The sequence below is a fragment of the Tachyglossus aculeatus genome, chromosome 19, assembly GCF_015852505.1.
Source record: "Tachyglossus aculeatus isolate mTacAcu1 chromosome 19, mTacAcu1.pri, whole genome shotgun sequence".
NCBI classification, from domain to species: domain Eukaryota; kingdom Metazoa; phylum Chordata; class Mammalia; order Monotremata; family Tachyglossidae; genus Tachyglossus; species Tachyglossus aculeatus.
In genome coordinates, this window is record NC_052084.1 from 35954552 (window position 1) to 35968868 (window position 14317).

The 14317-nt window shown below is 47.4% G+C and overlaps 1 protein-coding gene across 2 annotated transcripts in view; it reads right to left on the minus strand.

Moving 5' to 3' along the window:
- FAXC (failed axon connections homolog, metaxin like GST domain containing) overlaps nt 1-14317 on the minus strand; it is a 29198-nt gene that overhangs the window by 14273 nt on the left and 608 nt on the right. Inside the window, exons 1-3 of one of the 2 annotated variants that reach the window (XM_038761174.1) lie at nt 12166-12214; nt 3589-3724; nt 757-953 (exon numbers count right to left, since the gene is read on the minus strand). In XM_038761174.1, the coding sequence (XP_038617102.1) occupies nt 757-953; nt 3589-3627 (236 nt within the window). In that variant the 5' untranslated portion in view covers nt 3628-3724; nt 12166-12214. Of the gene's footprint in view, nt 1-756; nt 954-3588; nt 3725-12165; nt 12215-14317 lie in introns of those variants that run through there. The other variant, XM_038761175.1, reaches the window with a different exon arrangement.

Consider the following 14317-nt stretch of genomic DNA (forward strand, 5'->3'; position numbering starts at 1 on the left):
TTCCCTAAAATACAAAGATTCCTTCTATGTAAACCGCGAGCCCCGCGTGGAACAGTATCTGTGTCCGACCTGTTTATCTCATATCTAACACCTAGTAGGGGTTTAACAAATCCCATCGTTATCATTACTGTCATTATTATTACTATTGCTATTATGACAATATCATGACATGCTGCTGAGAAGCAGTGGAATGGGAAGGGCACGGGCCTGGGAATCATAGGACCTGAATTTTAATTCCAGCTCTGCCACTTCTCTGCTGTGGGACCTTGGAAAAGTCACATTACTTTTCAGTGCCTCAGTTCCCTCATCTGTAAAATGGGGATTAAAATAATAACAATAGTAATAATGATAATCATGGTATTTATTAAGCACTTACTATGCGCCAGACACTGTTCTAAGCACCGGGGTGGGTACAAGCAAATAGGGGTGGACACAGTCCCTGGCTCATGTGGGGCTCACAGTCTGAATCCCCATTTTACAGATGAGGTAACTGAGGCCCAGAGAAGTGAAGTGACTTACCCAACAAGTAGGGGAGCCGGGATAAGAATCCACGACCTTAAGACTCCCAGGCTTGTGCTCTATCCACTATGCCATGCTTTTTCGGGGATGCCATGCGGCTTCTGTGAGCCCCATGTGGGACATGGATGGAGTCCAACCTCAATAGCTTGTACCTACCTCGGCGCTTAGCAAATACCATTTTAAAAAAAAGACAGAGCGAGAGCTCAAGGCCACCACCTCACCTCCCGGTCTACTCACCAGTGGAAATGTTCCTCCACCATCTTGGTCACGGCTCTGGAGACGGCACGCTCGTGGGGGCCCAAGTTCTTGTTGAGATTCACGCCCAGCTTCTCTTCCAGAAAGTCGATAATGAACTCCGTGCCAGACACCTTTTCCCGGTTGTATTCGATCCAGGGCATCTTCCCTTGAGGTGAAAGCTTTCCATCAAAATAATTCTAAGTCAAACGGATGGAAAGGAATGGGTTTTAAACCTGCGACTTCCAGGGGAGAGAAAGCAGGCGGGATCGCGTTATCCGAAGCGATCCTCGAATCGATCTAAGGCGGACACCGAGTCCATTCAGCTCTGCCAAAAGGCGGCTTTCACGCCGCACATTTGGGCTAGCAGCTGGGGAATCCTGTTCGGATACGAAGTGCCACGGTGCCGGAAGAAATGGTTTGTGAGTGGTGTCAGAGACAGGGAGAATCTAGCGGTAGTTTTCCCTAGTGCAGGTTTTGACAGGATCATGTCCCTCAAACCACAGGAGCTGGGTTCAGGTGGAAATTGAAGCCAAAGAGGGGAAGATCGTCACTTTTTAAAGGTGTTCCCTGGTCAGATGTGGGGGCTCCTTGAGGACAAGGACCAGGTTTCCTAGGAGAAGCGGCATGGCACAGTGCCGCTTGGAACTGTGAGCACGGGCTTGGAAGTCGGAAGGACCTTGGTTCTAATCCCGGCTCTGCCACTTGTCTGGTCTTCATTTATTTATTTATTTATTTTACTTGCACATTTCTATCCTATTTATTTTATTTTGTTGGTATGTTTGGTTCTGTTCTCTGTCTCCCCCTTTTAGACTGTGAGCCCACTGTTGGCTAGGGACTGTCTCCATGTGTTGCCAATTTGTACTTCCCAAGCGCTTAGTACAGTGCTCTGCACATAGTAAGCGCTCAATAAATACGACTGATTGATGATTGAGTGGTCTGTGACTTAGAGCAAGTCACTTCCCTTCTCATCTGTAAAATGGGGATTGAAATGGTGAACCCCAAGTGGGACAGGGACTTTGTCCAATCCAACTTACTTGTATCTACCCCAGCGCTTATTACGATGCCCGGCACATAGTAAGTGCTTAACAAATATCCCCAATTACTTGCATTGGTATACTCTCGAGTGCCCCGTACAGTGCTCCACACAAAACAGGTACCCAGTACAGCGCTCTGCCCATAGCAGGCATCTAGTGCAGTGCGCTACAGCAGTAGGTGCCCAGTGCAGTGCTCTGAACACAGTAGGCACCCAGTACAGCCCTCCGCACACAATAGGGACTAATAAATACTGATGATGAGTTTCGGGTAAAGGTGCCTTATAAGGATAATTGTATACAGTCTATTTTTTGATAGGGGGTGGGGAAAGAAGTGGCAGGGAAATTTAGGGACATTTAAAGCCGAAAACTTTTGTTACTGGAACTGAAATTATGTTAGCATGGGTAAAATTTGTCCTAGTTCAATTCTCCTATTACTGATTATATTAGCAAATGAAAGACATAATTTGGACCGATTCTGTTGTATTGTACCTTCCCAAGCACTTAGTATGGTGCCGAACACACAATAAGCGCTCAATAAATACGACTGAGTGGCTGAACAACACCTCTGTGCTATGATGAAACTTCTTCCAAGGACCTCGGAATACTTGAAAAATCACCGTGATTTGGAAAAAAAATATTTGCCTGACAATTTTGCAGATGGAGAAACCAAGACCCTTAACTCACATCCAGGATCATAATCTAAGTTCTCAGTCCCATAAGTCACCCACTAGACCAGCCCAGGCCCCGATAAAGGAATTCAGTCTCCTTGGGTCGATTTCCACTACATTATCCTCCCCTCCTGTCAGATATCTGTCTGCCTCCCATCACTTGAGTTGCTACATTGGCTCATTAAATATTGACCCAAGCCTCTCCTGGGAAAAGCCCATCAGAGCGAAGGTCAAGACCACTGGAAATACAGTGAAATATACGTTTCTTCTCTGGATTTGACCATCAGCTGTTGCCAGTACTCACGGGGAGTCCATTTTACCCAACGGAGGAAGCGGCATGGCCCAGCAGAAAGAAGAAAGGACTGGGAATTATGAGACCCAGATTTGACCCAGGCCTGCTGGGTGACCTTCGGCAAGTCACTTAACCTCTCTGGGCCTCAGTTTCATCATCTCTGAACTGTCTACCCCCATCGCATCAGTGGTGATTAAAGTGTGATGTCCCCCTCACACAAGGTTTTCTAAGGACAAAAATGTCATGCTACAGGAGAGTTTCCCTGTAGCCACAGCAGGGCCTAGAAGAAAAAACCACAGGCTTGGGTGTCAGAGGATCTGAGTTCTAGTCCCAACTTGAACGATGGGGACTGTATTTGATTGTACTATATCTACCACAACACTTAGTACAGTTCTTGGCATATAGTAAGCACTTAACAAATGCTTCAATTATTATTATTATTATAATCAATCAACGGCCTCTACCTCTATCTCGCCGCTCAATAAATACAATTGAACAGGAGGAAGAATAGCAGGAAGAAAAGGTAATTTGCATTTATCCCAACAGATTTTAGCAATGCTGCCTTTGAAATCCAACTCATTGCCTAATCTCTTGGCCCAAGTTCCCCCAGCACCAAATGTTACCATGACTGGACCTTCGCCACCGAAAGAATCAAGAACAGATCCTGCGATCAGCCAGACGCTTCCCGGTCCCCAGCTGAAAGCCACTGGTCCAGCCTCTCCCCATGGCAACGGGCCAGTGATGGAGATGGAAGACCTCGGATAACCTCCCCGCTCCCTTCCGCATCACCCTTGGGAGACCAAACACAGAAAGGGAGACGGACCACCCTTGGAAATACCTGGTAAGGTAAGTCGGCCATCCTCAAATACGTTTCCATTTTCAAACAGAAGGGAGACAGACTGGGAACGCCGTTATTTGGTCTGGAAAACTGATGTAAAATTATAGCGTCTTTGGAGTCAACCTCTTGCTCCTTCCTGTCCACATCAAAACAAATGAAAAAACCACAGAATCCACATTACACATTCAGCATACTGAGAGCACAGGCGGAAGCAACTGCAGAGCAACAGCTCTTAGTTTCTCTATAATAAGAGGGCAAATTGATTTTATTTGTCAGGCCCTGACTCACTCAAGAAAGGTCTTGCTTTCAGTAAGGAAGCCGAGCCAATATAATAAAACGGAGCTGAAAATCTTGCAAATACTTACTAGTAAACTTGAACATTTCGGAAGCAGAAAAGATATGGAATGTATCAAGGCCAAATCACGGTTTAGAGGTAAGAAATAGATTTCCAGAGGATATATACCCTCATTTTATGTATTCCCTCTTTTCCCGCTCCCTTCTGAACCACCCTTACCCTTGGATTTGCTTCCTTTATTCGCCCCCTCGACCCCACCACACTTGGATAGAGCACGGGCTGGGAGTCAGAAGGGCCTGGGTTCTAATCCCGGTCCTGCCACTGGTCTGCTGTGTGGCCTAGGGTAAGTCATTTAACGTCTCTGTGCCTCATCCGTAAAATGGAGATAAGAGTGTGAGCCCCATGTGGGACAGGGACTGAGCCCACTGTTGGGTAGGGACCGTCTCTATATGTTGCCAACTTGTACTTCCCAAGTGCTTAGTACAGTGCTCTGCACACAGTAAGCGCTCAATGAATACGATTGATTGATTGATTGATCCAACCTAATTAACTTGTATCTACCCCAGCAATTAGAATAGTGCTTGCCACATAGTAAGCACTTAACAAGTACCATAATTGTTATAATTATCAGCATCATCAATCGTATTTATTGAGCGCTTACTGTGTGCAGAGCACTGTACTAAGCGCTTGGGAAGTACAAATCGGCAACATATAGAGACAGTCCCTGCCCAAGAGTGGGCTCACAGTCTAAATAATTATGTACACATCCATAATTTTTATATACTACTGCCTGTTTCTAGACTGTAAGATGGTTGTGGGAAGGAAATGGGTCTGCCAACTCTGTTATATTGCTATGTTGTACTCCCCCAAGAGCTTAGTACAGAGTTCTGCATACGGTAAGCGCTCAATAAATATGATTGATTGATTGTATAGTCATTGAGTACGGCCCTCCTACTAGTGACTTGGAACACGAGTCTACCACATCTGTTGTATTGTACTCTTCCACGCTCTTAGTCCAGTGCTCTGCACACTGTTAGCGCTCAAAAAATAGCACTGTTTGCTGGATTGATTGGAACAGTGCCTGCTCCCACCACTGTTATCAGAGTCCATAATCGTAAAGCAGATCCTGCTTCTGAACTTTCATCTTGCATCTCCTCCAGCGTCCCTTCTCGTGCCAGAGCCGGTCCAACCAACTCCAGCTCCTTGTATCTGTTAAGTGCTTACAATTGCTGTACTAAGCACTGGGATGGATACAAGCAGATCCAATGCAACGCAATGCAATTGCTAATGCAATGGCATGTAGCACAAATGAGCCTATTTCATATCATTTTTCCAGAGGTTTTAGAATGGATTCCTATTTTTGAGAAAATGTACCCCACAATATAGTCATTTTTTCAAGAAACACACCACAGCTCTGTTGCGGAGCATGACTGAATTTTCAAAAACCTGCTCCCAAAACACTGACGGCATGTTTAATGGTGTTTGTTAAGCGCTTACGGTGCGCCATCGCTGTACTAAGCACTGGAAATAGGTGCAAGCTGATCAGGTTCGACACAGTCCCTGTCCCATTTTGGGCTCACAGCCTTAATCCCTATTTTACAGATGAGGTAACTGAAGCCCAGAGAAGTGAAGTGACTTACCCAAAGTCACACAGCAGACAAGTGGCAGAGCCAGGATTCAAAACCAGCTCCTCTTTCCATTAGACCTTGCTGCTTCTCGACTGAAACATTTGAAAAATGTTTTTCTTCTGACAAAAACATTGTTTAGGGTAGAACAGGGAAAAGATTTTCTTCTCCTTGGGGAAATGTTTACCACAGAAAAATGATTTTATTTAAAAGCAAACGTTTGAAGTGTCCAACTAAAAAGAATTTGGTTTTGTGAGGTCAACGGGGAGGGCAGTTATAGTTGTGCTATGTCTACATGTGCTAGCATTTAATTGTTCTTTTAATGGTATTTGTTAAGAGCAAGACACTATGCTAAACACTGGGGTAGATACAGGACAATACGGTTGGGACACAATCCATGTCCCACAGGGAGTTCGCAGCTTTAATCCGTCTTTTACAGACGAGGGAACTGAAGCCCAGAGAAGTGAAGTGACTTGTCCAAGGTCACACAGCAGACAATGGCAGAGCTGGAATTAGAAGCTAGGTGCTGTAACTCCAAAGCCCATGATCTTTCCACTAAGCCATGCTTCTTCTCAATTTTCATAGAATTAATCCATCACATTTATTGAGCGTCTGTGCGCAGAGCCCCTAACTGAGCATCCATTAGGTGCTTTGATGGGGAATATCAGGAGCTCTTTTAAAACAGGTAGCCAATACTTGGCATTTTGATCCGGCCCTACTTTATACCAGTTGCTTTATTTCACTACCTTTCTCCATAGGAAAATCTGCTAGATTGTAAACTCCTTGAGGGCAGAGATTACGTCTACTCATTCATCAGCATCATCATCATCATCAATCGCATTTATTGAGCGCTTACTGTGTGCAGAGCACTGGACTAAGCGCTTGGGAAGTACAAGTTGGCAACATACAGAGGCAGTCCCTACCCAACAGTGGGCTCACAGTTTAAAACGGGGAGACAGAGAACAAAACCAAACATACTAACAAAATAAATAGAATAGATATGTACAAGTAAAATAAATAGAGTAAAAAATATGTACAAACATATATACATATATACAGGTGCTGTGGGGAAGGGAAGGAGATAAGATGGGGGGATGGAGAGGGGGACGAGGGGGAAAGGAAGGAAGGGGCTCAATCTGGGAACGCCTCATACTCATTCTCTTGTACTCTCACAAGTGGCTAGTACTGCACACATTAGGTGCTCAATAAATACTACTGATGGATAGGAAAATATCAAAATCCTAGGGGAATCTTGAACGCCTCCTAAAAGGAAGAGGATGACCCGATTTGGAAGGGGGAAACTTGACTGAAATCTCTAAAGGCGGGAAAATGTAATGGAAAAAATAGTGGCTTGTGAATGGAGAAAGTAGGTCCAAGCCCCTGAACTCGTGCTGACTCTGTTTCCTTTCACCTCACTTTGTTCCTAAGTTGGTGCCTTGCTTCCATTAATGCTCAATAAAGGTTTGTGTGGAGGGCGGGGTGGCCTAGTGGATAGACCACGTGCCTGGGGGTCAGAGGACCTGGGTTCTAATCCTGGCTCTGCCAAGTGTCTGCTGTGCGACCTTGGGCAAGTCACTTGACTTCTCTGTGCTGCCACCTCATCTGTAAACTGGGGATTCAGTATCCGTTCCCCCTCCTACTTAGATTGTGAGCCTTTGAGGGACGGAGACTGTGTCTGACCTGATTATCTTCCCTGTTCTCCAGCGCTTAGGACAGTGCTTGACGCATAGTAAGTGCTAACAAACACCATGAGGATGATGATGATTAAAACTGTGCTTCGGTTTCTCCAGCTCTGTATGAGAGTGATCATTCAGCGTGGCTCAGTGGAAGGAGCACGGGCTTTGGAGTCAGAGGTCCTGGGTTCAAATCCCGGCTCCACCAATTGCCAGCTGTGTGACTTTGGGCGAGTCACTTGACTTCTCTGGGCCTCAGTTACCTCATCTGTAAAATGGAGATTAAGACTGTGAGCCCCCCGTGGGACAACCGAATCACCTTGTAACCTCCCCAGCGCTTAGAACAGTGCTTTGCACAGAGTAAGCGCTTAATAAATGGCATCATTATTATTATTATTATTATTATTATTATTATTCCTGCCTCTATGTACTTTACCTGGGATGTGAAGGAGATGAAAGGATATACCTGAAAGGAGCCTGAGGTATTATAGGAAACAAGGGTTCCAGAAGCCTAGGGAATTTCTTAACCGGTCCCGTTCAACTCCCACAAGGAGGAGAAACAGCATAGTCGGTGTGTGTTTATAGAAAAAAAAAGAAGAGCCACTCTACTTCCACCCCAACCTGAGGTGCCAGGGAACGAATGATAACAACTGTGGCATTTGCTAAGGGCTTACCATGGGGCAAGTACTGAACTAAGAACTGAAGTAGATTCAAGATAATCAGATAACCAGATCTGATAATCAATCCTTGTTCCACATGTAGGGAGGACCGTTATTTAATCCCTATTTTACAGTTGAGGAAATTAAGGCACAGAGCAATTAAGAAACTTTCCCAAGGTCACACAGCAGACAAATGGCAGAGCCGGGACTAGCCAAATAATAACAATGATGCTATTTCTTAAGCGCTTACTATGTGCAGAGCACTGTTCTAAGCACTGGGGAGGTTACAAGGTGATCAGGTTGTCGGGGGGGGGGGGGCTCACAGTTTTAATCCCCATTTTACAGATGAGGTAACTGAGGCATGGAGACGTGAAGTGACTTGCCCAAAGTCACACAGCTGACAAGTGGCGGAGCCGGGATTTGAACTCATGACCTCTGGCTCCAAAGCCCAGGCTCTTTCCACTGATGGGGCAGAATTCAGGAAGAGACCGAGTAAGAATCACAGAGGACAAAGTACAAAACAGCCTCCCTCCCTTTTTTCCTTGTCTCCAGCCTCTTCCCTCTCCAGTCCACACATCATTCTCTGCCGCCGGGGTCAGTTTTTTTTTTAAGATGACATATTGCACCCATCTCTCCAGTTCTCCAAAAACCTTCAATGGTCACCCACTCCTCTCCACCTCAAGCACACCTTAGGAGGCAACGGCTTGAAGGCAGTCCATCAGCACGTTCTCACCTCTCAGCTCCTCCTCCCACTACTCTCCAGTTCAATATCTTTGTTCCTCAATCAATCAATCATATTTATTGAGCGCTTACTATGTGCAGAGCACTGTCCTAAGCGCTTGGGAAGTACAAATTGGCAACATATAGAGCCAGTCCCTACCCAACATTGGGCTCACAGTCTAAAAGGGGGAGACAGAGAACAAAACCAAAGATACTAACAAAATAAAATAAATAGAATAGATATGTACAAGTAAAATAGAGTAATAAATATGTACAAACATATATACATAATGAACATAATGTTCCTCAATGAACATTATCAGTGTGCCTTTTTCCTTAGCTCTCCTACTTCAATCCCCTTTGCTCTCCTGTCTGCCACTCCCCCTCACTTCACATCTGCCCCACCATAGCTCTCCCCATCTTCAAAACACCTCCTGAAAACCCACCTCCTCCAGGAGGCCTTCCCTGATTAAGCTCTCCCTTCCCAGCTGCTTCCTTCAAAGAGCCACTCTTAGCAATGATAGTCACACCCCAGAGCACGGAGGCTTAGTCTTAAACTATCTAAATGTAAATTAATCTGCTTATTATTTTTGCTTTCACTAATCAGTTTTGAATAGCTTATCTCTGCCAGACTTCCCGTTAGACTTGAAGTCTCTTAACTCTACTGAAACCTCCCAATCAATCAATCAAGCATATTTATTGAGCACTTACTGTGTGCAGAGCACTGTACTACGTGCTGGGGAGAGTACAATATAGCAGAGTGGGTAGACACGTTCCCTGCCCACAATAAATTTATAATCTGGAGGGGGAAAAGCACTTACAGTGCTCTGCACCCAATAAATCTTCAATAAATATTGATTAGACTGTAAGCTCGCTGTGGGCAGAAAATGTGTCAGTTTATCATCATCATCAACATCAATCGTATTTATTGAGCGCTTACTGTGTGCACAGCACTGTACTAAGCGCTTGGGAAGGACAAGTTGGCAACATATAGAGACAGTCCCTACCCAACAGTGGGCTCACAGTCTAAAAGGGGGAGACAGAGAACAAAACCAAACATACTAACAAAATAAAATAAATAGAATAGATATGTACAAGTAAAATAAACAGAGTAATAAATATGTACAAACATATATGCATATATACAGGTGCTGTGGGGAAGGGAAGGAGGTAAGATGGGGGGATGGAGAGGGGGACGAGGGGGAGAGGAAGGAATATTATACTCTCCCAAATGCTTAGTACAGTGCTCTGCACAGCATAAGTGCTCAATAAATATGATTGAATAAATGGTACTCTGCCGGACCAGCTTGCCAGTTCATTTCTACAGTAGAGCCACTTTTGAAGACAAACTAAAAGTGTCTTCACCAGCTGGAAGAACATGCACCAAAGACTTGGTTGGGGCCAGAATCTGGGATGGAAGGGCAGAGGGAGGTTGTCTGCCTCACCTGCTCTAGAGAGAGCCTACTATTCATTCATTCACTCAATAGTATCTATTGAGCACTTACTGTGTGCAGAGCACTGTACTAAGCGCTTGGGAAGTACAAGTTGGCAACATATAGAGACGGTCCCTACCCAGCAACGGGCTCACAGTCTAGAAGGGGGAAACAGATGACAAAACAAAACACGTGGACGGGTGTCAAGTCGTCAGAATAAATAGAATTATAGCTATATGCACATCATTAACAAAAGAAATAGAATAGCAAATATGTACAAGTAAAATAGAGTAATAAATCAGTACAAACATATATACAGGCGCTGTGGGGAGGGGAAGGAGGTAGGGCGGGGGGATGGGGAGGAGGAGAGATAAAGGGGGGCTCAGTCTGGGAAGGCCTCTTGGAGGAGGTGAGCTCTCAGTAGGGCTATCCCTCCACCATGAATCAATCAATCAATCATATTTATTGAGCGCTTACTGTGTGCAGAGCACTGTACTAAGTGCTTAGCACTGTACTAAGTACTAAGCACTGTACTAAGAGGTTACATGAACTGTAACCTCTGTCAATCCCGCTCCCAGAACTGTTCACGGTGGGCTGGTTCTCACTTCCCACTATCCTTCAACCTGCAATAATAATAATAATAATGGCAATTATTAAGCGCTTCCTATGTGCAAAGCACTGTTCTAAGCGCTGGGGAGGTTACAAGGTTGTCCCACGGGGGGCTCACAGTCTTCATCCCCATTTTACAGATGAGGGAACTGAGGCCCAGAGAAGTTAAGTGACTTGCCCAAAGTCACACAGCTGACCACTGGCAGAGCCGGGATTTGAACCCATGTCCTCCGACTCCAAAGCCCGGGCTCTTTCCACTGAGCCACGCTGCTTCTGTATGACGACGTCAGTGGCAAAAAAAACCCACAATAAATTAAACGGGAGGGCGGTGTCCTAGTGGAGCAGAGCTGGAGGCTACCGATTGGAAATATTTAGGGAAACATTCGGAGCAAGCAAGGGGTTTTGTCCTGCATCACCAAGCCTACTGGCTTAGTACGGGGCAAAAACTGGGGCAACTGTCCCGCCAAGTAAACCCCATTTCACGTCTAGCCCTGGAGTATGGGTGATGTTTATTGGCGAGGGGCAGGGGGGATGCCTGTTGAGTGCCTCACACTGCTCTAAGCACTTGGGCAAATCCAGCAGAAGCAAGCTGAGCCAGGCTCACAAGTGTGTGGGATATTGTTCCTCACCACTTGCCAAGTGGAGCCAGAGCCCAGGCTAAAATTGTCAAAAATAGGGTTAATTCCAGTAAATATATTTTTAAGCGCAAATATTAAAGGCAACACGGCTTTCTCCAGTCAATAGTATTACCGGAACACTTTACTATCTGCAAATATCTGTACTAAGCAATGGGGAAAAAAATAGAAGAATTTAGGGTTACTCACAAGACGGAAGGCTAAATTCCAGAAAAGTCAGGCGGGAGATGGGTATCCAAGGAATTGGGGCATTAAAAAAGAGTTCCCCCTCCCTCCCCCACCCATCCTTCCTTCTCCTAGTTAATTAAGACCTTTCGCCTTAGTTATCCAGATAACTAAAGGCTCGCTGGCTGATTTAAGTCCCTTATTCTAGCCAAGCTCTGAAAACCCGGCCCAAAACTAGCTAAACTTTACAGGGCAGAGCTGAAAATGATCTATGATCATCTCATATGAAGGGAAAGCCGGCAAACAAAAGCGAAAAGAGAATAAAAGAAATAAGCTCAAGAGTTTCAAAGCTCTCAATTCTGAGCACATGATTTACTAATTTGTTCATGGCAAGGAGCTGAGTAATCACTTCCACTGAATTAAGAAGCCCTGGGGAGAATGCAAGGAAGAACGGACTGAGGGGGAAAAAAAGCAAACAAAAAAAGCCTCTCCAACTGCCCGGATTTCACAATTTGATAGCTGAAAACTAGCTCTTTAAAGCGTTTTTCCGAAGCGATTTTGAACAAAAATGATCTATAAACCGAGTGAGCGGAAATACCCAAATGGGTGACCAGAAGAAACACTCTTTTCTCCAACACTAACGGGGGCGTATTAAAGGTCAGGATAATGACGACAAGCGCAACACCGTCTACACTGAATCGAGATTCCCTCTCCTGCTTAGGAGAAGGGGGGAATGGGACTTTTGTTTGGATTTTTAAAATACCTTTCGTTGTCTCGATGGGAACCTCAAGGCCCCGCAACTCGCGTAACAGAGATGGCCTTCCTAAAGTGTCATTTTTCAGCATCGTCGAGTGAAAGGATGCTGAGCTCGAAATGCGCAGGGTCCCACGACCACGGTTCCCTCCTTTCTTTCCTGGGCAAGCCACCATTTTCTCCCTTGCTCAGCTCTGTGTCGGTAAATAAACCGCAGCAGCCTCCCGCCACCGGTCAGAGGGCGCGGATGATGGCACGCTCGCCCTCGGGGCCCAAAGATGCCCCCAGGATTAACGGATTTAAGGGTGGCACCCCAATCCCACGGCCAATGGCACTGGAAGACAACCGGGCTGGTCCTCTCGGAGGCCGGGGAGAGGGGGCTAATGCTGCAATGCTTTCCAACAGGCCTGGACATCAATCAATCAATCGATCGTATTTATTGAGCACTTACTGTGTGCAGAGCACTGTACTAAGCGCTTGGGAAGTACAAGTTGGCAACATATAGAGACGGTCCCTACCCAACAGTGGGCTCGCAGTCTAAAAGGGGGAGACAGGGAACAAAACCAAACATACTAACAAAATAAAATAAATAGAATAGATATGTACAAGTAAAATAAATAGAGTAATAAATATGTACAAACATATATATACATATATACAGGTGCTGTGGGGAAGGGAAGGACATCAGCCAGTCCTGAACCGATCCCCCTGCCCATCCGCTTGGCCCAGCGGGTCTCCAGTCCCTAGGTCCTGCCTGGGCTGTGAGCCCACCGTTGGGTAGTGACCGTCTCTATATGTTGCCAACTTGTCCTTCCCAAGCGCTTAGTACAGTGCTCTGCACACAGGAAGCGCTCAATAAATACGACTGAACGAATGAATGGGCATGGGGTGGGTAGGGAGACTGGCAAGGCCCCAACCCTGTCCGTCATGGAGGAGCTGCAACTGGCTGATGGTGGGGGAACATGTCGCTTGGGCCCCTCCGGGACCCTCAAACGAGGGGTGATCAGGGACACACAAGCAGGTTTTGTTTGCTTACCACAATATCTCCCGGCCAGGCCGGAGGGCTGGGCGTGAGGGAGGGGGGCTACCCTATTTATTCCCTCCACCGCATCTTTCCTATTGCAACCGTCACCGATGTCCTTTGGGGAGGGGCGGTCACTGGGGCTACCTGCATTGGGGGGTGGGGGGTCTCTGAGGATATCAGTTTGGGGGGACAGGAGCTGAGCTGCCTGCAGGAAGGCTGGTTAGGCCCACCGGCCGGAAAGGGTGGGGTAAAGCCCTGGGCATGGGGTGGGGGTGGGGGGTATCGATTGTGGGGAAGGGGAGCTAAGCTGCCTGCAGGAAGGCTGGGTAGGACCACCAACCGGGGGGTGGGGGCTCATCTACCTGCATGGGGGGGAGGGGGGGTCTCTGGGGGTATCAGTTTAGGGGAGGGGAGCTGGACTGGCTGAAGAAAGACCGGTTAGGCCCACCGGCTGGAAAGGGGGGGTGAAGCTCTTGGCATGGAGGGTCTCTGGGGGCATCGGTTGTTGGGGAGGGGAGCTGGGCTGGCTGCGGAAAGACTAGTTAGGCCCACCGGCTGGAAAGGGGGAAGGGGGCCCTGGGCATGGAGGGTCTCTGGGGGGTATTATTGGTGGGTTGGGGGGTGGGGGGGGAGCCCTGGGCCAGCTGCATGGAGGGTCTCTGGGGCTGTTGGGGGAAGGGGAGCTGGGCTGTCTGCTGAGGGGGAGAAGGAGGAGTAGCCCTGGGCTAGCTGCAGGGTGGGTCTCTGGGGGCATGGGGGGAAAGGAGTTGGGCTGCCTGCAGTGGAGGAGGAGGAGGGGGGTAGTCCTAGGCTAGCTGCATGGGGGGGGTCTCTGGGGGTATTGGGGGAAGGGGAGCTGGGGTGTCTGCAGGGGAGAAGCGGGGGGAAGGAGGGAGCCCTGGGCTAGTTGCATGGGGGGGGGGGCTCCAGGAGTATGGGGGGTGAGGAGGAGGGGAGTAGCCCTAGGCTAGCTGCATGGGGGGGTCTCTGGGGCCATTGGGGGACAGGGAGCTGGGGTGTCTGCAGGGGAGGAGGAGGAGGGGGCAGGAGGGAGCCCCGGGCGGGGGTGGGGGGTGTCTCTAGGGGTATGGGGGGGGGCTGGCCTGCCTGCAAGGGGGGGGGGGGAGGAGAAGGGCGG